Source organism: Ovis aries, chromosome 20 (assembly GCF_016772045.2).
Source record: "Ovis aries strain OAR_USU_Benz2616 breed Rambouillet chromosome 20, ARS-UI_Ramb_v3.0, whole genome shotgun sequence".
NCBI lineage: Eukaryota > Metazoa > Chordata > Mammalia > Artiodactyla > Bovidae > Ovis > Ovis aries.
In genome coordinates, this window is record NC_056073.1 from 33681691 (window position 1) to 33705264 (window position 23574).

General features: G+C 39.4%; 1 protein-coding gene and 1 non-coding gene across 3 annotated transcripts; one reads left to right on the forward strand and one right to left on the reverse strand.

The window, feature by feature from the left end:
• Positions 1-3339: 3339 nt before the first annotated feature.
• On the reverse strand, positions 3340-16023 carry PRP2 (prolactin-related protein-2). 2 transcript variants are annotated; one of them, XM_042236716.2, is made up of 5 exons: positions 15884-16023; positions 9085-9269; positions 6504-6611; positions 4551-4730; positions 3340-3695 (listed from the first exon to the last, which is right to left on the reverse strand). In XM_042236716.2, the coding sequence occupies exons 1-5, from the start codon at positions 15936-15938 to the stop codon at positions 3504-3506; spliced, it is 720 nt and encodes a 239-aa protein (XP_042092650.1). In that variant the 5' UTR covers positions 15939-16023; the 3' UTR covers positions 3340-3503.
• Positions 11259-11367, forward strand: LOC114109744 (U6 spliceosomal RNA). Its single transcript, XR_003586327.2, has one exon. It is a non-coding gene; the product is annotated as a U6 spliceosomal RNA (small nuclear RNA).
• Positions 16024-23574: the final 7551 nt, after the last annotated feature.

Here is a 23574-nt window from a genome sequence, read left to right on the forward strand (position 1 = left end):
GCTAGTGGAGGTGATGGAATTCCAGTTGAGCTCTTTCAAATCCTGAAAGATGACTCTGAAACAGTGCTGCACTCAATATGCCAGCAAATTTGGAAAACTCAGCAGTGGCCACAGGACTGGAAAAGGTCAGTTTTCATTCCAATCCCAAAGAAAAGAAATACCAAAGAATGCTCAAACTGCCACACAATTGTACTCATTTCACACGCTAGAAAAGTAATGCTCAAAATTCTCCAAGCCAGGTTTCAGCAATACGTGAACCATGAACTTCCAGATGTTCAAGCTGGTTTTAGAAAAGGCAGAGGAACTAGAAATCAAATTGTCAATATCCACTGCGTCATGGGAAAAGAAAGAGAGTTCCAGAAAAACATCAATTCCTGCTTTATTGACTATGCCAAAGCCTTTGACTGTGTGGATCACAATAAACTGTGGAATATTATGGAAGAGATGGGAATACCAGACCACCTGGCCTGCCTCTTAGGAAACCTATATGCAGGTCAGAAAGCAAAAGTTAGAACTGGACATGGACCAACAGACTGGTTCCAAATAGGAGAAGGGGTACGTCAAGGCTATATATTGTCACCCTGCTCATTTAACGTATATGCAGAGTACATCATGAGAAATGCTGGGCTGGAAGAAGCACAAGCTGGAATCAAGATTGCCGGGAGAGATATCAATAACCTCAGATATGCAGATGACACCACCTTTATGGCAGAAAGTGAAGGGAACTAAAATGCCTCTTGATGAAATTGAAAGAGGAGAGTGAAAAAGTTGGCTTAAATCTCAACATTCAGAAAACTAAGGTCATGGCGTCTGGACCCATCACTTCATGGGAAATAGATAGGGAAACAGTGGAAACAGTATCAGAGTTTATTTTTGGGGGCTCCAAAATCACTGCAGATGGTGATTGCAGCCATGAAATTTAAAGACGCTTACTCCTTGGAAGGAAAGTTATGGCCAACCTAGATAGCATATTGAAAAGCAGAGACATTACTTTGCCAACAAAGTCCATCTAGTCAAGGCTATGGTTTTTCCAGTTGTGATGTATGGATGTGAGAGTTGGACTGTGAAGAAAGCTGAGCGCCAAAGAATTGATGCTTTTGAACTGTGGTGTTGGAGAAGACTCTTGAGAGTCTCTTGTACTGCAAGGAGATCCAACCAGTCCATTCTGAAGGAGATCAGCCCTAGGATTTTCTTTGGAAGGAATGATGTTAAAGCTGAAACTCCAGTACTTTGGCCACCTCATGCGAAGAGTTGACTCATTGGAAAAGACTTTGATGTTGGTAGGGATTGGGGGCAGGAGGAGAAGGGGACGACCAAGGATGAGATGGCTGGATGGCATCACCGACTCAATGGGCATGAGTTTGAGTGAACTTCAGGAGTTGGTGATAGACAGGGAGGCTTGGGGTGCTGCAATTCATGGGGTTGCAAAGAGTTGGACACGAATGAGTGACTGAACTGAACTGAACAGCATTTCATCCTTCACTACCCAAGTCCTTGACTCACTTTCCCTTTGCCGCTTTTCCTTCCTTCTGTCTTTCTCTTCCTTCCCTCTTATTCATCCCACTTTCCCTTCTACTTTTTGATTTCCTATTGTCTGTTTCCTAGGAATTACTGCTAAAGCCCTAAAGATGCTGCAACACCCGCCCAGGAACATCACTGTCTTCTTAGGAGAGCCACTCAAGAAACTGGCCCTCATCCCAGGTTGTTTGGATGCTGTTGAACAGGCTGAGAAATGCTAATGCAGTCACATTGATCCAGTCTCAGTAGAGAATCAGTATATTTGGAGGGTTTTATAATTCAGGGACCTTCTACGGCATGTTTGTAAGGCCAAATAGTTAATGACAAGGATAGTTACTCTAAAAGGAAGAGAGAATGGCATCTCAGTTCTCCGATAAATGTGTTTTTGAATCCAGCATTCTAATTGCCTCTGTGTCTATGTGACCAGTTGGACAATTGTCCAGAGGCCCCAGGTGGGGGACAGATGCACACCAGTATTTCTGCCATTCAATTGTTCAGAATGTTTATGATACATGGGTTTCCTGTGGGTCAGCTAGTAGGCAGCTCACTGTGGGCTACTTAATTTTCTCCAGATGGTGCTTGCAGAGTGAGGGAAACAGAGAGGCTCTGGTGACTACTGCAGGTGGGGAGTTGTGGGTTCCAGAATATTTCCCCTGATTATAAAAGAAATATGAAGTTGGGGATCCCCAACCTGTGAATTTCCTGGAAAATTACAAGGATACACCACAAGAGAAACATTTGTCAGTCAGGGGTAATTTCAGATCATTTCATCTGGACCAACAAAAGGCTACAACAGCACCATGTAAGTCCGTGATATCAGAACTTTTCCCTCTCGTTTCCATCTACCCTGTTCCAACGTGGCCCAAAGAATGAAGATCCAGAGAGGGAGAGAGAAGGAACCTTGCAGAAATGGACACATCTGCATTTCCTGGTAGGTCCCCTGGTCCTCAGCAGGGGAGAGGGAAACACTGAATAGGCTGAATATGAGATGGAGCTGACACTTGACTGACCTGGACTTGGGAAACCCAGAGTGATAGAATGTGTGGAATGGCTGCAAGGTGATGCAGGAAATGAGGATGCAGTGGAGAGTGGGTGACGACAGCCCCTGGAGGGGGATGAGCCAATTCACCTTTGTATTTGCTGTGGTCTCAGCCTTTGTGTCCCCCAGAAATTTTGTATGATGAAATCCTGATTCCCATGGTTATGGCATCCATAGGTGGGGCCTTTGTGAGGTGATAGAGTTATAAGAATGGAGCCTCCTCAATGAGTTGAGTGCTTTTATATATAAGAGACACACAGAGCTCCTGAGCCCTCCCCCCGTGTGAGGATATAGTAAGAAGTGTGTGACCAGAATGGACCCTGCATGACCACACTGTGGAAATCCATTTCCTTTGTTTTTAAGCCTGTGATATTTTGTTATAGCAACCCAGAAGGACTAATACAACATCCTAACAATCTTTAGAGAGTTCAGTAAACCTCATGCTATTTATACAAAGGTGCAAAGCATTTGTATTGTATGGTGTAACACTGTGATAGTTGGCTGACAGGTCATGGCTGGGTTTCATAAAGAATCCTGAGAATTCAGTCTTCTTGGTAGCATGACCAGAACCATCAACCATTGTCTAATTCTTTGATTCTAATAACTTGACCCAGAATAATTGGCTGTGATTCTTAAGTAATCTTTTAATGGTCTTCTTTGTAATGCCAGCTTCCTCTTTTTGTGACTAATTTTAATAGGAGCTTCATTCTCTCAATTGTAGGTATGGATTTTCTTTTGATTTTCTATTAAATGAAGATAGGAAATATGAACAATTTGCCCTCTTAGATTTTGACATCTCTACAGAGTCTGTGTTTATTTTTTTTAAGAGAAGACCCATTTCACAGAGCGTGCATTAAATTTCACAGAGCAGCTGTAAATTTCAAAGTAGCTTGCTATGGGATAGATCATTATGACCGTCTCAGAACTGGATGGGATGGATGTGGATTTAGCACGTTTTGCGGATTCGACATGCCAGGATGTTGGTGTACATGTCAACTTTACGTGAATCACTGCGCAGGCACTGGAACAGGTTATAAAATTCAGAATGACGCCTATCTTCATCGCTGGATGTCAGGGATGGGAGTCCTGACCAGTAGATACGAGCCTCGTACATCTTCCACCTGGCTGGAAGAATAATCTGAACACCCAAAAGATAATGACTTCTTATGCATTTTATTAGTGTTAGCTTATTTTGTCCCTTCTAATTATCAATTTACAATATGGGGAAGACATAAAAATATAAAACTCTCTGAAGTGATGTGAAGTCGCTCAGTCATGTCTGACTCTTTGCGACCACATGAACTGTTGCTTATCAGGCTCTTCCGTCCATGGGATTTTCCAGGCAAGAGTGCTGGAGTGGATTGCCATTTCCTTCTCCAGGGGGTCTTCCTGAACCAGGAATCAAACCTGGGTCTCCCGCATTGCGGGCAGATGCTTTACTGTCTGAGCCACCAGGGAAGCCCTCATAAAACTCTCTAGATATGGATTTTGGAGCCAGCCTATGAGAAAACTATTAGGAAGCTAAAAAGTAGAAACATAACTCAAGTTTAGTTTTAACTTTCTCCTTTCTTCCTTCCCACTTTCATCCTTTGATTTTAGGAGAACAGAGAAAGAAGACAAGTGGAATTTGAATAGCAGATGTCCTGGGATATTTTGAAGAAAATGCTGATGTTTGTAATTCTATTCTCTAGTTCTCTTATTCTTGAAAATAGTTCAACCACCTGTGCCCAGGAAGAAGCAAGATTTTGGTGGAATTGTGTACAAAGCAGGGAAGGCTGCACATGTCAAAAATTGCAGTGAAATTCTGATTCCTTCACAGTAGAATCTATCACTATGAATGACTAGGCTCCTGCTTTATGTAGCAGCAGTCTGGCATATAGAAGTCATGAATCTTTTTCTTACAAAATGAGATAATTCCAAACACCTTACGCATTACAGAGGTCACCTCTTCCATTCATGAAAAAAGCAAGAAAGCCCTCTGCAGGATGCTCACCTGGCTGAATTGCCTCTCTATGAATCCTTGAAGTTTGTCTGAATTTTTCTCATTCTTTATGGCATTTGATAGGATAGCATCTGAGACATTTCTCAAACTCGGCAGCTCTTTGACTAGATGATACAGAGGTCTATTCCAGGAGTACAGTAATATGAGTATCCACTTACTAAGGTCTTCATTCTAAGCAACCATAAGAAATAATCTCATTAAAATAATCACAATTCAGTGGTTTTGGTAACATGTGATCTTTGCTCAGAGCAGCTGACCTAAAAAACTTGGTTATTCCTATGTGTATGCAGAGATATTTGAAGGTAGTTAAAGTTGCAAAAGTATAAAATGTAAGCTATTAGTTCACACTTCACTGAATTATTAAGAGCCTAGGTATTTTAGAAACTAATTCTTCTGATGAGTTCTATATAACATGAAGAATTTTCGTTTTCCTCTGAAATTCTACCACCACTCAGTGAGTTCTTCTGTGTTTGTATATTTGCGTGAGAGAATCTAAGTATTTACAGAAAGTCAGTACGTGCCTGCAGTGCCTGACCCAGGAAAGAGGGATTCCACCTGTGCCCACATCACTGTCACCCAGTGATTCATTCGTATTAATGAATCAGATGAGTCCTTCGTATTGATGTTTGATCGGTAATTGTTTTATGATATTACAACAAAGAGACAAGGAAGAAGACATGGCATTCCTAAACAGGCTTCTCTCCTCAGCTGATCCCGACACCAGCCCCCTGCTGACATCAGAAGAGTCTGTTTTGTTGACATGTGTCCAGGCCGAAAATGGCACAGCGTTGTCTTTAGTAACAGCATCAGTGGGATTCACAATGGAGGGTTTTCCCCCTAGTTCACTACTACTAGCAAAATTGAGTCTGAAAATCCCGGAGGCTGAAGATCTCTAGTTAATATGCTTGATTTCTTTAAAGCCATGAACCGTTTTAGTGGTAAAGAACAGAGAACTGAATAGCGTTAAATATAGTAATGCACATAAAGTGCTCAGTAAAATATATGTCCATGTAGTAACTCTCAGTAAACTTTAAATTTAAGCTTATTGAAAAATCCCTCCTCCTCCTCCACTTTGATATTTTTCCTTTACTTGATCATCATCTTTATTAATGAGCTTAACAGAGGAAAAAAATGCTGGTATCATAAAGAAAGATGTAGAGAGAGAAGATAGTATTTTAAGGGGGGATGCATGTGAAAATACTTTAAATAATGTTAGGATGAAGGATAATACAGGAAATCAGAAAGGAAAGATTATAATGATGAAAATTTGGAGCTGCCATAAATGATTGAGGCTTAATATGTAAACTGTGTTATCCTCAGAACAGAGGCAATTTTTGTGGACATGAGAAGCAAGGCAATGTTTTATAGGCCATTATGGGGGAGACTTACAAATTAAGAATAAAAGGTGACAGAGGAGTCATTGAGAATGACCAATGAAGGTGGTGTCAGGGAAGTAGAAGCAGAATCAGGAGATTCTTGAAAGGAAGATGAGAGGGCTCAGATGGTGCCGTATAGGACTCCACGTAGCAGTCACTAGTAACATGGAGTACTCAAAACTGGGTGTGTTTCTTACATTTCATGAATTTTGCAATCATATTTTATACATGAAAATTCCCATTTATTTCCTGTTTTTGTACAGTATAATAGCTGCAATCCTGTGTCTAATACATTGGTTGAACTAAACTTGTCTGCATGGACAATTTATAGATCTGTTATTTATGTTGCTTCTACAGATCTTTAGTCACCACTTGTTTCTGCCTATGCTTCACTAATTGCATAATATAATTTCTCTTCAATTGCTTACAGTTCCTTCACCTTTTTCTGTATGTACAGTTACCATTACCTCTAATAATCTGAAGCCTGGTAAGCTACATACTGTCTCATTTGATCTGGTAAAAAACAAACAAACAAACAAACAAAAAAAAAAACAGGTGAAAGACTCACGTTCATCTGTTGGGCTTTGTCTCTTTCTTCAGGAGTATGAAGGCGATTGGTGTGGCAGCTCTTGGTGGCATTGATATAGTACTGTTTGCCCTGGGCATATTTTTCATTCTGAAAGTGATCATGCAATTAGTTAGGGTCGTTGGGCATTCAGTAGATTACCCCATTACCAGAACATTAACATGTTTGATAGACGTGTAATTTTTTTTTAAATGGGGGGGGGCATCACAAAATTTGAAAGTCATTCCTTTCGTACTTTTTCTATACATTGTCTCTATACAAATGATTTTACATAAAACATTTCCAAGTTTAACATTTCCCCTTTTCTGTTTTATCATTATCTTTTTTTTTCTTAGTATTTGAACGAAATATAGTACATGCTGCTGCTGCTGCTAAGTCACTTCAGTCGTGTCCGACTCTGTGCGACCCCATAGACAGCAGCCCACTGGGCTCCCCTGTCCCTGGGATGCTCCAGGCAAGAACACTGGAGTGGGTTGCCATTTCCTTCTCCAATGCATGAAAGTGAAAAGTGAAAGTGAAGTCGCTCAGTCGTGTCTGACTCTTAGCAACCCCATGGACTGCAGCCCACCAGGCTCCTCCATCCATGGGATTTTCCAGGCAAGAGTACTGGAGTGGAGTGCCATTCTTTTCTCCAAATATAGTACATAAGTACCAATAATTGGTGCCTCCCAGGTGATGGTAGTGGTAAAGAACATTCTCGCCAATGCAAGGGATATAAGAAGACTCAGGTTTGATCCCTAGGTGAAGAGCATTCCTTGCAAGAGGGTACAGCAGCATACTGCAGGATTCTTGACTTGTGAATCCTATGGACAGAGGAGCCTGTTGGACTTCAGTCAGTAGGGCTGCAGAGTTGAGTTGAACACAACTGAAGTGACTTAGAATGCATGCAAGCACCTATATTTAACCATTTAATTTCTTGTTTCTTGTGGGTTAGAACCAATATATTCCCTTATAAAGAATTATACAGTTATGACTTTGACTTATCTCTGAATCCACACACCAAAAAGCTTAGTGTTCATCCCAGGTGCAGAATACAATTTTGTTTATGGTGACAAAATAGTACGTCAGAAAAACAAGGCATAAAGTTATAGGAAATACTAAGCAATGGACTGAGAATAATAAGAGTAGAAATCTAGCTAACATTGATAGAGAAAAAGTAATCTTTAGCGAAAGTTATGAACATTTAAAGAGATTACTTGGTAGAGTTGGAAAAAAAAATGGACAGTCAATAATGGAGGATGAAACAAAAACTAGTGAATAAAAAGAACTATGCGAATTTACTAAAAACCTTTAGTATCATTTTTTATTAGCTGTCTGCTCTACTGTGTGTTCCTTGACTGACCTAAAAGAATTAACACACAACTTTCAAATAACTTCGTCAGAAAGAGAATAATTGTTTCCAATTGTAAACTCCCCTTCTGCTGTAGCTCTAAAGCTATACCCTGCAAATCTTAAAACAATAATTTGTAGCATTAAAAAAAAACTACCATTATTTGTCTTTGTGACCGGATTTCAGCTTTGTTTAACATATTCCATCCACCCAGTTCACTGCAGGGCAGTTCTCATTTATTGGCTATTTACTCTGAGCCTGGAGAAGAAAGCTCAGAGAAAAATTGAAGCATCAGTAAATCAACATGCTTCCTTTCCCCAGTCCCACCTAAAAGTGCTTTGTGTCAGGTAGTATTGTGGACTGAATGTGTGTTCTTCAAATTCATGTGTTAGAGACCTAACTGCCAAAGTACTGTGTTTTGAAAAGGGTTCCAACTTTTTGGGACCCCATGGACTGTAGCCCACCAGACTACTCTGTCCATGGGAGTTCTCAGGCAAGAATACTGGAGTGGCTTGCCATTTCCTTCTCCAGGGAATCTTCCAGACTCAGGGATAGAACCCAGGTCTCTCACATTGCAGGCAGATTCTTTACCATCTGAGCCACCGGCGAAGCCCATTAAGGTTAAATGAGCTCTTAAGGTAGAACACTGATCCAATAGGTTTAGTGTCTTCATGAAGCAAAACACCAGAGAATTCTCTCTGTGACTCGGTGTCTTTTATTCTATCTCTCTTCCCCAGCCACCACCCTGTGTGAGGACACACGGAGAAGCCAGCATGGGAAGAAAGTTCTTATCAGAACCTCACCTTGCTGGCACCCTTATCTGGTACCTCGCCCCAAGAACTGTGAGGAAATAAATTTCTGTTGTTTATTCCACTGAGTCTATTGTATTCTTTTATGTCATTCCGAACTGACAAATACAACATCATTTACTTTGGAAATTTACAAAAGAAAATGAATGAAAGGAAATTGAAAACGTTATTGCACTTCTAATGAATCTTTGAGATATCACAAAACTGATCCTTTCTTCAATTTCCACATCTTATCAGCAGACGGCTTCTTTGACATAGAGATTGTGTTATTTGACGTTGGCTGATGTAGCCTTCTTGTTTAAAGGACGGTATAGCCCAGTCAATTACACCAGGTTCCATCTGGGAGCCTGGTGGGCTACAGTCCATGGTGTTGCAAGAGTCAGACATGACTTAGCATCTAAACCACTGCCACCATAGTACTTACAAACTCATTGAACATTATGGTGGAAAGGTAATGGAAGTCGTGGGACAGCCTGGCGGCATCGATAAACAGGTCTGTAAGTGTTTTCAGGGGGATGTCAAATACATCTGGACTGCAGGATGGGCATGAGTTGCCTTGGCACAAGAGCAGATTTGACAGGACCAGCAGATGGAGCAGGCAGGACACTGCTTAAATAAAAACATGAGCCATTATGAGATGATTGAGTCACCTTAGTTTAATAAACCCATCCTGTGGAGGGAAGCCTTCTCTTTCCCTGTTTCTCTGAGCAGGATTTGGTGCTGTAGCTGCTGGGGTGGGGAAGAAGGAGCACATTCTGTATCAATTTACATGGATGATGATATTTGCACAGATAGATAGTTGGAGAATAGGTTACTCCCTGCATTTTTGTATTGCTCCCAGAAGTACTTCTGTGCTCTGCAAACATTTGGAACTTAATTCTGAGCCAGAGTGTTTAGGCCATTCTTTTAAGACAGTTTAATGTTGGAACTCTGCAAACTCTGAGCAGCAAGGCCCTCTAGGAGTTCGTAATTTTTTTCACTCTACATTGACTAATGCCTGCATTTTAGACACTGAAATGACAAGAAAAATACAGTTGATCTGTGTGGTTTACCATCACACTGGAGTAACAGTAAATACATTACTGACTGATCGTAGTACAGAGTACAGAGAGAATACTAAGAGAAAAAGGATACTGTTTTTTGGGTCTGCTCACTCACCTTAGTAACCCCATGCATGTCTGTGATACTTTCCCAAAAGCTTTCAAATATCTTAAAATTTGTGTTTCACAGTAACCCTGTGAGATAGCCTTAATCTTCACTATGATCATCAAGTTATGTTAATGAAGATGCAATGACTTGGAGAGGGCAAGTAATTTTCCACAGGTCCCATTATTAGCAGATGCAGGTTACTGGGCACCAATACACTCATCTGTTCACTTCCTGATGTCATATCACACATGCCTGTGGCTCTCGGTCTGCATGTGTGTAACAGGAACACATCAGGAGCTGTGATGACTCTGCTTAAAGAGAAAAATATTTTGTCTTTGACTGCAAAACAGCAGTGATCCTAGAACATTGGTTCTATCCACTTGTTCCACTCTGTCTATAAAACACTCACTGTTATAGTCTCTGACAATTATCAGTGTGGGGGCCTGGTTCTCCTGGCTAGCCTTTCTTCTAGGCACCGCAACAGCTCTTCTACTTTTATGCATCTTTAATCTTCTCATTACATTTGTTTCTTTGAGAAAACAGCAAATAAAACTACAAATGGTAATACAAGAATATTACCTTGTCAGCACCCAAGACAACGTCATTGGCTCTGCAAACAAGGCCTGCCCTTTCCTGACTTTGACTTTTTAGGGACAAAATTTATCTGTCTGGTCAGGAGTACATTCTGACAACCCATGGGGATTAGTTTTTGAACCATCTCCAAACATCTCCTCTTTGATAGGAGAACTAGACCTTCATGCTTCCATGATGTATTGTAATATTTCAGAAATTATTCCTGGCCCTACCTTTGGCCAACAGAAGCATAAAATCATAGACTCTTGCAAGTGTGATTTTGATATTATTTTTCCTGTGCATCCTTTGTAAATAGGCAGAATTTAAGACTGAAGTGAGCAAGAACTGAGTTTGGACAAGAGAATTGATAAAATAGAGATTTTATCCTCCTGAATGAGATCTGAACATGATTCTTTTTCCAATTTACCAGAAGAGTGGTAATTTAATGAAGGATAAGATATCAGCATTTACGAGGTTTTCTCTGCTCTTCGTTTGTTTAAAGGGGCATGGTATCTAAGAATAAAATGGTCATTTGAAATTACATGATGAAAATAAAAGTGGTTCTCAAAAAAGAGACATATAAGTTGGAGAAATTTGGGACTATATCTGTCATCAACTAAAGACCTTATTGTGAGAGGCAAGGAGAATAATAAGTTGTATAACACAGACGTGTTTGTGTGCATATATTTCCGTGCAGTATACATGCGTTATGCATAAATATGTGATTAGTTCCTACATGGAATTTTGGACATTATAAAATTCAAATTCTATAATGGATAGTAAATATAGCAGAATACCCTAATTCCTAATGTAATTGATCATTTATTGGTAGATGACTAACTCTATGATTTTTTATTCTGCTAAAATGTTAGATGTGTGTTTGCTTCAGTAACATGTATATTAAATAACTGGAATAATACTGAGAAGATTAGCATGGCCCCTGCCCAAGGAAGACACACAAATCTGTGAAGCCTTCCATATTTTTCTGTAACAACTTTGAGGTTTGGGACAGGAAGGAAGTGGAAAGGAGGTTAAAATTCGAGGGAACATAGGTATACCTATGGCTGATTCACACACTACTGTCTGTGATTCAGTGCCATAGCAAGCTATAATCCTTGTCTGTGTTCTCTTTTAGGTGGTATAGTGCCCACATTTTGAAACTGAGGCTGTTCCCAGAAGCGCACAGTCGTGAGTCCTGCCCAGGGTTTTTGTTCCTAATGCTGGAGGCTTCTGTTCGCTGGTCCACTAAGGCCAAAATTTTCTCTCCTGAGCATTCTCTGGGTCTATCATGTGCACAAGTCTTTATATTTTGGTTTTCTAATTTGATTCTCTTATTCAGACTACCAAGTCCCTTTACGATTTATTTTTCAGACCCTTTTGTGCTTTAATATTTCTGATGCTCATTCATGTATTTGCTTCCATGTCTACCTCTCTGAGTAGTTTTCAGCATCTACATAAACCCTACCCTATTCTCTTACTGCCTGGATTTTGGCGTTTAGCATCAGCATATTTTATGAACTTCATTTTCCTTCTGGTGCAGTTTCTGGTATGCTTTTAAGCTGGGTGTCTCACATCTGGCTTCTTCATGTTTTCTCCAAAAATTAGAGAACTCTGCTTTCTTTCTAGGCAGGATGCCCCTTGTTTTGATACCACTGCTAACTTTCTGTGATTTCACTTCCTGCCTCATAAGCTTTGTCTTTCTCAAACTACTGTAACTTGAGTACTATGTGCTCTGTGCTGGTATTACTATTTTAAATAAACATCAACCTAGTGTACATGAGAAATAAAGGGAATAATATTACAAGTGTTAGTAATAATACATTCCCCCAAATTATAATCCAGTAATGCTCCCAGTTTTAACTGATTTTCTATCCATGTATTGTTGAGGTCCGCTACTCATTTTTCCATATTAAGTGTTTCAATTTTGAAATAGAATGTAGAAAACAAAGGAGTGGAAAATTCTGAAAATCACCTTGGATTTTATATGCTTCAAGATTAAGTATGCAATTGTTAGTTTTTTATAGTTAGTAGGGCTCTTCTTAGCACATATATCTCAGTGTAGAGTGATAGCTATTGAATAAAGGCTGTATACTGGGAACTCCAATCACTAAATAGGTGATTGGAGACAAAGAATGCAATCCCAGGAAGACACAGGCTTCTGTTCTGGAAGGAAAAACTTAGTGTCTCTCATCTACTGTCTACTCTTCAGATGTTTCAAAACACTTGCTCTTCCTCTGCTCATTTAATAATTTGGGTTGTTTGATTTCTTTTCCTATGAGTTGCATGAGTCTCTTACATATACCTGGATATGAAGCCCTTACCAAATATGTGTTTTGCAAATATTTTTTTTTTAATTCCATAGGTTGCCATTTCATTCTATGGATGGTTTCTTTCACTATGCAAAAGTTTTTGTGTTTGATGTGGTCCCACTAGTTTATTTTGCAGTTCTTGCCTTCTCTTTTGATGACTGAGTTGTTTGAGATGCTTGTATTTTAGAAAGCAATCCTTTTTCAGTTGCTTTTTTTTTGCTATTATTTTCTCCCATTCTTACCAAAAGACACAGACTGGCTGAATGGATACAAAAACAAGACCCATATATATGCTGTCTACAAGAGACCCACTTCAGTCCTTGAGACACATACAGACTGAAAGTGAGAGGATGAAAAAGAAAAAAAAAGAAAGCCAGATTGGCAATTCTCATAACAGAAAAAATAGACCTTAAAATAAAAACTGTTATAAGAGATAAAGAAGGACACTAACAAATGATTAAGGGATCAGTCCAAGAAAAAGACATAACAATTTTCAATATTTATATACCCAATGTAAGAGTACCTCAATACATAGTTAAACACTAACTAACATAAAAGGGGAAGTTGACAGTAATACAATAAGTGTAGGGCATGTTGACATCATACCTATACCAATGGACAGATCATCAAAACAGAATATTAATAAGGACACATAAGCCTAAAAGGAAATATTAGAGCAGACAGACCTAATTGGTATCTTCAGCACATTCCATCCAAATCAAGTGCACATGGAACATTTTCCTCATCTTGGGTCACAAATCAAACCTCAGTAAATTTAAAGAAATTGAAAGTATATCAAGCATTTTCTCTGACCACAACACTATGAGACTAGATATCGATCATAGGGAAAAAAACAACAACTCTAAAGAACACAAACACATGGAGATTAAACAACACATTTCTAAATAATGAACAGGTTACTGAAGAAGTATCTGACTCTTAGCGACCCCATGGACTGCAGCCCTCCAGGCTCCTCCGTCCATGGGATTTTCCAGGCAAGAGTACTGGAGTGGGGTGCCATTGCCTTCTCCACTGAAGAAGTAAGGGAAATCAAAACACTCATAGAAACAAAGAACAATGAAAACATGATGATCTAAAACCTATAGGATGTAACGAAAGCAGTTCTAAGAAGGAAGTTTATAGTAATACAAATCCTACCTCAAGAAACACAGTGAATAGACAGCCTAACTTTACATATCTTTAACTCTTTCTAAATTTCTCTTATCAATGTCTTAAAGGTTTTGCATCAAATTTTTCAACACCTTGCTTAAGTTTATTTCTAAGTGTTTTATCTTTTTGTGATGCAATAGTAAATGGGATTGTTTTCTTTATTCCACTTTCTGATAGCTCGTTGTTGATATATAGGTTGGCAACTGAGTTTCATATATTGGAATATAGTAAATATAATGTATGCTACATCTTTAAAGAATAGACATTTTCCCACAAATAAGACATGTAGATGATCAAGAGGTATATGACAAGATGCTCAGCATCACTAATAATCAAAGGAAATGAAGATCAAAAGAACAAGAGATATCATGTCATACCTGTTTGAATGGCTAGTACCAAAAATGTAAGAAATGACGAATGTTATTGAGGATGTGGAGAAAACAGAGTGCTTATGCACTGTTGGTGGGGATGTATACTGGTGCAACTACCATGAAAAAGTACTGTGGAAGTTTCTCAAGAAATTGGGGCTGGTGCACGGGGATGATCCAGAGAGATGATATGGGGTGGGAGGGGCGTTCAGGATTGGGAACTCATGTATATCTGAGGCTGATTCATGTCAATGCATGGCAAAACCAATACAGTATTGTAAAGCAAAATAAAGTAAAAATTAAAATTAAAAAAAAGAAATTTAGAAAAGAACTGTTATGTGATGCATTATCCCACTTCGGGATATGTAGTCAAAGGAAATGAAATCATTGTCTCAAAGAGAGACCTGTATTCCCATGTTCATTGCAGCATTATTCATAGTAGCCTTGGTATAGGAACAACCTGAGTATCTTTCAAGAGGTGAATGGATTAAAACAATGTGATATGACATATATAGTTAAATATTATTTAGCCATTAGAAAAAGAAATAAATCCTTCCATTTGTGGCAACATGGATGAAACTGAAGGGCATCACCCCAAGTGAACCAAATCAGAGAAAGGCAAATACCATATGATCTCAATTATAAGGAAACTCAGTAGAAAAAAAAAAAAAAAAGATGGAACTCAGAGTACAAAAAATAATTACCAAAGACTGGAAGTGAAGTGAAGTGAAGTCTGCTCAGTCGTGACCGACTCTTTGCGATCCCATACACTGTAGCCTACCAGGCTCCTCTTTCCATGGGATTTTCCAGGCAATAGTACTGGAGTGGATTGCCATTTCCTTCTCCAGGGGATCTTCCCAACCCAGGGCTTGAACCTGGGGTGCATTGTAGACAGACGCTTTACTGTCTGAGCCACCAGACTGGAGGGTAGGACAAATAGGGAGAGATTTTCAAAGGTTACATATTTTCATGAATAAAAAATTAATAAGGTCTGAGGATCTAAGTTTGAGCTTCATGATCTAATCATGAGATCTAATCATGAGATTGAACAAGCTCTGGGAGTTGTTTTTGGACAGGGAAGCCTGTGTTGCCGAAGTCCATGGGGTCACATAGAGTCGGACACCACTGAATGACTGACTGAACTAAAAAGAGAGGAACTTACCTGTGTTCTCTTCAAAAAGCAAAAGACAAACATGTGTGGTGATGACAGTGTTACTTAATAGAAAGGGAAACGTGTTTCTAATACATGCGCAAATGGGGGTGGACAAGATGACGGAGGGGTAGGTGGAAGTGGGGTACACCTCTCTCCACGATGCATCAAGAATGTCTAAAGATGGAGCAATTCTCACAGAAGACCAGGGGAACACTGGCAGGACTCCCTGACTACTGAGAAGGAATATCCAGATCCATACAGAACTCAGTAGGACAAAGGAAAGAAGGGACAACGAGGAAGGGAAAAGAAGGAGCAGAGCAAGTGGGACCAGCCTGCACCTGGGAGAGAAGGAGCTGAAGCACAGGGAGAGATTCCCACGTCCATGGCCATCCACTGGGACGGGGGAGACATTTGAAGCTGTTGGGGAGTGAACTCACTAATCTGTGACAGTCTGAACAGAGTGAGAACCACATAGACAAGCCATGCTGCAGCCTTTCATACCTCGGACAGGGTTGTAAGTCCACTGGTGTCCACGGAAGCTGGGAGCTGGAGCCATGGGGATTGTGGAATGATCCCAGGGTGAGGACTCCTGTTGACCATGGGAAGTCAACCTGATGGGATGGGATGGAGGAAATCTAACGCATGGAATGCTTCTTAAGGAAAGCCATGAAGCCATAAAAGTTGGGTTCAACTGCCTGTGGAGTAGTGCTATCTCTTTCTCCATGCTGGTACCTGCAGGTTGAGCAATAGAGAAAGACCTCAGTGAGGGTGGTCCTTGAGTGCCTGATGCACTAAGCAATGGAGAACTTTGAATGTTTATATACCTGCCCCTACTCTATTCTCTGCCTAAATTTTGGTTTTAGCATTGTAATGTTTTTATGAACTTAAATTTCTTCTGGTAGAGTTTCTTGTTTACAAATTAAGCTAATTCCTCACATCTGGCTCGATCTTGGTGTTTCAAGTAACTTTGAGAACCTTCCTTCCTCAAGGCAATACTGCCCTTTACCTTACTACCATTGTTGACTTCCCATACTATCACTTCTTGCCTAATATATTCTATGTCTTTCTCTATTCACTATAACTTTAGTAGTATGGATCCCTGTGTTGGTATTAATATTTATAATAAATTATTAATGGATGCAATAGAGAATCAAAAGGACTACAGTTACAACAGTAGTAATAAATTACCCTCAAATTACAATCCATTAATACTCCCATTTAAAACTGATTTTCTATCTATATATTATTGAGGACTCTTAATTCATTTTCCTTACTAGGTGGCTCAATTTTGAAATGAAACATAGAAACAATGGAGTTGTAAACTCTGGAAATTACCTTCCCTTTGATATGCCTCATTAGTAAGTATGATTAGCCTCCTCCCTGCAATGGGGCTGTTCTTAGTACACATTATAGCTCACTGTGGGGTGATTGCTATTGACTGAAGAATGTACACTGTGAACTGTAATTGTCAAACAAGTGAGTGGAGATGAAGAAATTAACACCAGGAAGGCACAGGCTTTTGGTGTTCTAGAAGGAAAACCTTGCTGTGTCTCTCATCTACAGTCTAATCTTCAGATTTATTGAAACTCTTACTTTCCTTACACTCCATTAAAATTTGGGGTTATTTGGGGCTTTTTGCCCTTGAGTTGTATGTCTCATGTACTTTGGATATTAAGCCCTTATCAAATATATGATTTGGAAATATCTTCTGTCAATCTGTAAATTGCCATTTGATTTTGTTGATGTTTCTTTGTTTGGAGTTTGATGTGGTCCCACTTGTATGTTTTTGCAGTTGTTGCCTTTGCTTTTGGTGTGAAATCCCAAAACTCGTTGCAAAGACCAATGGCAAGAAGAGTAGCTCAATGTATTCTTCTAGGGGTTTAGTTGCTTAAAGTCTTAGGTTCAACTTTTAATCGCTTTTTATTTGATTTTTGTATATGGTAAAAGACAAGGGTACAGTTTCAATTTTTCATAGGACTATCCAGTTTTCCCAGTGCCATTTTGAAAAGCTTGTCCTTTCCCCACTAGATATTCTTGGCTCCTTTTTCATAAGCTAACCAACAATATATGGGTTTACTTTTCTTTCCAGCTTTGCTGTTCTGCTCTGTTGATCTACGCGTCTGTTTTCGTGCCAGAAGCAAATCATTCTGTTTTTGATTCTTATAGTTTTCTAATGCAATTTGAAATCAGAAACCATAGTCTCGAATTTTGTTCTTCTTTCTCAAGATCACTTTGACTCTTTGGTATTTTGTGATTTAATACAGCAAAATAGACCAAGAAGAAATGGAAAAAGGACACAGAAGAGATATACAAAAATATATCTTAATGACCCAGATAATCACAATGGTGTAGTCTCTCATTACAGCCAGACATTCTGGAATGTGAAGTCAAGTGGGGCTTAAGAAGAACTGCTGCCAATAAAGTTAGTGGAGGTGATGGAATTCCAGCAAAGCTATTTAAAATCCTAAAAGATGATGCATTTAAAGTGCTCCACTCAATGTGTCAGAAAATTTGGAAAAGCCAGCAGTGGCCAGAGGACAGGAAGAGGTCAATCCTCATCCTAATTCCCAAGAAGAGCAGTACTAAAGAATGTTCAAGCCACTGGACAGGTGCACTCATCTCCAGTGCTAGTAAGGTTATGCTCAAAATCCTCCAGGCAGGGCTTCAGCATTATGTGAATCTAGAACTTCCAGATGTTCAAGCTGAGTTTAGAAAAGGCAAGAGGAATAGAGATCAAATTAGCAACATTTGCTGGAACATAGAGAAAGCAAGGGAATTCTGGAAAAACGTCTGCTTCATTGACCTCACCAGACTGTGTGGATCACAACAAAGTGGAAAATTTTACAGAGATGGGCACACCAGATAAACCTTACCCATCTTCTGAGAAACCTTTATGCAGTTCAAAAGGCAACAGTTACAAGCAGAAAAGGAACAATAAACTGGTTCAAAATTAGTGAAGGAGTCTGTCAAGGCTGAATATTGTCACCCTGCTGATTTAACTTATATGCAGTGCATGTCATGCGAAATGCTGGACTGGATGAGTCCTAAAAGCTGGAAGCAAGATTGCTGGGAGAAATATCAGCAACCTCAGATATGTGAATAATACAATTTTAATGTCAGAAAGCGAAGATGAACTAAAGAGCCTCTGATGAGGGTGAAAGAGGAGAGTGAAAAAGCTGGCTTAAAACTCAATATCAAAAAAGCTAAGATCATGGCATCTGGTCCCATCACTTACATGGCAAATAGAAGGGGAAAAGGTGGAAGCAGTGCCAGATTTCCTCTTCTTGGGCTCTAAAATCACTGTGGATGGTGACTGCATCCATGAATTAGAAGACGATTGTTTCTTGGCAGGAAAGCTATGACAAACCTAGACAGTGTGTTAAAGGCAAAAACATCACTTTGCCGACAGAGGTCTGTATAGTCAAGGCTATGCTCTTTTCAGTAGTCATGTACTCATGTAAGAGCTGGACAGACAATAAAGAAGGCAGAGTGCTGAAGAACTGGTGTTTTAGAAAAGTGGTGCTGTAGAAGACTCTTGAGAGTCCCTGGGCACCAAGGAGATCAAAACCAGTCAACCTTAAAGGAAATCAACCCCATATACTCTTCGGAATGACTGATGCTGAAGCTGAACGTCCAGTACTTTGGCCACCTAATGTGAACAGCTGACTCATTGGAAAAGACCCTGATGCTGGGAAAGATTGAAGGAAGAAGAAAAAGAGGGTGACAGAGGATGAGAGGGTTGGATGGCATCACCGATTCCATTGGCATGAACTTGGGCAAATTCTAGGAGATGGTAAGGGACAGGGAAGTCTGGCGTGCTGCAGTCTGTGAAGTCACAAAGAGACAGACTGGACCTGGCAACTGAAGAACAACAGTTTTATTTTATTTCATTTTTAAAATTTTTAGTTTATTTACTTTACAATACTGTATTGGTTTTGCCATACATTGACATGAATCCACCATGGGTGTACATGAGTTCCCAAACATGAACCCCCTCGCACCTCCCACCCCATTCCATCTCTCTGGATCATTCCCGTGCACCAGCCCGAAGCATCCTGTATCCTGCATCAAACATAGACTGGCAATTCGTTTCTTACATGATAGTATACATGTTTCAATGCCATTCTCCCAAATCATCCCACCCTCTCCCTCTCCCTCAGAGTCCAAAAGTCTGCTCTACACATCTGTGTCTCTTGCTCTCTCGCATACAGGGTCATCATTACCATCTTTATGGCTTACTTCACTCTGTATAATAGGCTCCAGTTTCATCCACCTCATTAGAACTGATTCAAATGTATTCTTTTTAATGGCTGAGTAATACTCCATTGTGTATATGTACCACAGCTTTCTTATCCATTCATCTGCTGATGGACATCTAGGTTGTTTCCATGTCCTGGCTATTATAAACAGTGCTGCGATGAACACTGGGGTACATGCGTCTCTTTCTATTCTGGTTTCCTCAGTGTGTATGCCCAGAAGTGGGATTGCTGGGTCATAAGGCAGTTCTATTTGCAATTTTTTAAGGAATCTACACACTGTTCTCCATAGTGGCTGTACTAGTTTGCATTCCCACCAACAGTGTAGGAGGGTTCCCTTTTCTCCACACCCTCTCCAGCATTTATTGCTTGCAGACTTTTGCATCGCAGCCATTCTGACTGGTGTGAAGTAGTACCTCATTGTGGTCCTGATTTGCATTTCTCTGATCATGAGTGATATTGAGTATCTTTTCATGTGTTTGTTAGCCATCCGTATGTCTTCTTTGGAGAAATGTCTATTTAGTTCTTTGGCCCTCTTTTTGATTGGGTCATTTATTTTTCTGAACTTGAGCTGCATATGTTGCTTGTATATTTTTGAGATTGGTTGTTGGTCAGTTGCTCATTTGATATTATTTTCTCCCATTCCAAAGGCTGTCTTTTCACCTTGCTTATAGTTTTCCTTTGTTGTGCAGAAGCTTTTAATTTTAATTAGATCCCATTTGTTTATTTTTGCTTTTATTTCCAGAATTCTGGGAGGTGGATCATAGAGGATCCTGCTGTGATTTATGTCAGAGAGTGTTTTGCCTATGTTCTCCTCTAGGAGTTTTATAGTTTCTGATCTTACGTTTAGATCTTTAATCCATTTTGAGTTTATTTTTGTGTGCGGTGTTAGAAAGTGATCTAGTTTCATTCTTTTACAAGTGGTTGACCAGTTTTCCCAGCACCACTTGTTAAAGAGATTGTCTTTACTCCACTGTATATTCTTGCCTCCTTTGTCAAAGATAAGGTGTCCATATGCGTGCGGATTTATCTCTGGGCTTTCTATTTTGTTCCATTGATCTATATTTCTGTCTTTGTGCCAGTATTATACTGTCTTGATGACTGTGGCTTTGTAGTAGAGCCTGAAGTCAGGTAAGTTGATTCCTCCAATTCCATAGTTTTATACAAGTTGTAGAAATTTTTTTTTGTTTGTTTTGTGAAAAATGCCTTTGGAATTTTGAAAGAGACTGCAGTGAATATGTAGATAGCTTTGGATAGTATGGATTTATTAACAATATTAATTCTTTCAGTCAATAAATATGAAATATGTTTCCTTTTGTGTCTTTTAACCATTTCATGAGTGTCTTGAATGTTTTCATACATAGATCTTTCAACACCTTGCTTAAAATTATTTCTAAGTACTTTATTTTTTGGATGCAATTGTAAATGGGATTATTTGTATTTCTGTAATATGTTTTGGTGTATGGATAGGTAACTGAGTTTTATATATTCAAATACAGTATGCAAAATGTATGCTACTTTTTTACAGAATAGACAATTTTCTGCCCAAATAAGACATATAGAATGCTCAAGAAGTATATGACAAGATGCTCAACATATCTATCAGGGAAGTGCAAATCAAAAGTACAACATATACTACGTCATTCCTGTTTAAATGGCTTTTACCAAAAAGTAAGAAATAAGTGTGATTGAGACTGTGTAGGAAATGGAGGTCTAATAGGTTATTTGTAGGAATCTATATTGGTGCAACTCCCATGGAATACCTTCTGGAAGTTTCTCACGGAATTTCACAAAGAACTGTTATATGGCCATTAATCCCACTTCTGGATATATATTCATTTCTGCATATATATTCAATAGAAATGAAATAATCATCTCAAAGAGAAATCTGTACTCCCATGTTCATTGCATCAATATTCACAGTAGCCTAGAAACAACCTATTATGGGAACAATCTAAGTATCTGCCAGTAGTGAAGAGATTAAAACAATGTGATGTGAGATATATAGATATGTGTGTGTGTGTGTGTGTGTGTGAATTTTATTTAGCCATTAAAAAAGAAAGAAATTTTTCCATTTGTTGCAGCATGGATGAATTTGGAGGGCCTTATGTTAAGTAAAATAAGTTAGAGAAAGACAGATGCTGTATGATCTCAGTTGTAAGGAATCTAAAAAAGAAATTGGAAATCAGAAACAGAGTAGGAGAGTGATTGCCATAGCTTGGAGAGTGGAGGAAATAGGGACGGGTTTATAAAAGGTTATACATTTTAGCATATGAAAATTTTAAGGTCTGAGTATCTAATGTATAGCATTATTACTATAACTGATAAAATTGTGTTGTATAATTGATGCTGTCTAAGAGAGTGGAACTTACCTGTGTTCTCTTTAAAAAATAAGAGGTAAACATGTCACATGCCAGCTAAGATACTTAATTTAATAGAAAGGGAAAATCTTTTCTAATGCATTATGGCAGAAGGGTAGGTGGAAATGGCAAGTATACTGGAATGGGTTGCCACTTCCTCCTCCAGAGGAGCTTCCCAACCTAGGGATTGAACCATCTCCTGTGTCATCTGCATTTCAGGCAGATTCTTTACCTGCTGATCCATCAGGGAAGTCCTAACAAAACTACAATATGTCCTAGAAATTCCACTATTGGACATATACCCTGAGAAAACCATAATTCAAAAAGACATGTGAACCCCAAAATTCATTCCAACAGTGTTTACAATAGCCAGGACATGGAAGCAGTCTAGATATGAATTGAGAGAGGAATGGATAAAGAAATTGTGGTACATCTATTCAAGGGAATTTTAATTAACCTTAAAAAGAAGTGAATTTGGGTCACTTGAGCTGAGGTGGATGAACCTGCAGCCTGTTATGTAGAGTGAAGTAAGTCAAAAAGAGAAAACCAAATATTATATACTAATGCGTATATATGGAATCTAGAAAAATAGCACTAGTTAAACTATTTTCAGGGCAGGAAGAGAGACACAGACAGAGAACATGTTTGTGGACACAACAGGGGAAGGAGAGGGCAAGTTGAATTGAGAGAGTAGCGTTCAAACATAGTACATTACCATATGTAAAATATTTATGGATAGCCAGTGGGAAGAGGCTGTGTGAACCAGGAAGCTTACCCAGTGCTCTGTGACAACCTAGAGAAGTGGGATGGGGTGTGTAGTGGGGGATTCAAGAGGGAGGGGATACGTGTATACTTATGGCTGATTCATGTCATTGTACAGCAGAAACCAACACATTGTAAAGCAATTATACTTCAATTAAAAGTAAAATTAAAAAATAATATACATATATCAAATTATCCTGTCCTTGGAAGGAAAGTTATGACCAACCTAGATAGCGTATTAAAAAGCAGAGACATTACTTTGCCAACAAAAGTCCGTCTAGTCAAGGCTATGGTTTTCCCAGTGGTCATGGATGTGTGAGAGTTGGACTGTGAAGAAAGCTGAGCACCGAAGAAATGATGCTTTTGAACTGTGGTGTTGGAGAAGACTCTTGAGAGTCCTTTGGACTGCAAGGAGATCCAACCAGTCTATTCAAGGAGATCAGTCCTGGATGTTCATTGGAAGGACTGATGCTGAGGCTGAAACTCCAATACATGGCCACCTCGTGCAAAGAGTCGACTCACTGGAAAATACTCTGATGTTGGGAGGGATTGGGGGCAGGAGGAGTTGTAAGCAGTTTAGCATTAGATCTTTGAGGGACCATCTTTGTCTAGCAGCTCCATAGCCACCCTATCCTTGTCAGAAATGAAGATGATTTACACAGATAAGGAAAATAAAGAAGTCTCGCTTCCCTGGTGGCTCAGATGGTATAGAATCTGACTGCAATGTGGGAGACCTGGGTTGCACCCCTGGGGCAGGGAAGATCCATGCAGAAAGGAACGGTTACCCAATCTAGCATTCTTGTCTGAAGAATCC

Excerpts from the sequence above, each read along its gene's own strand:
- PRP2 (XM_042236716.2), bottom strand. The coding sequence starts at position 15,938 with ATGGCTCCAGCTCCCAGCTTCCGTGGACACCAGTGGACTTACAACCCT. Across the intron at positions 6,612-9,084 it reads CCATAATGTTCAATGAGTTT|AATGAAAAATATGCCCAGGG; the intron begins GTAAGTACTATG and ends GATCACTTTCAG. Across the intron at positions 4,731-6,503 it reads ACAAAGCCCAACAGATGAAC|AATGAAGACCTTAGTAAGTG; the intron begins GTGAGTCTTTCA and ends ATGGTTGCTTAG.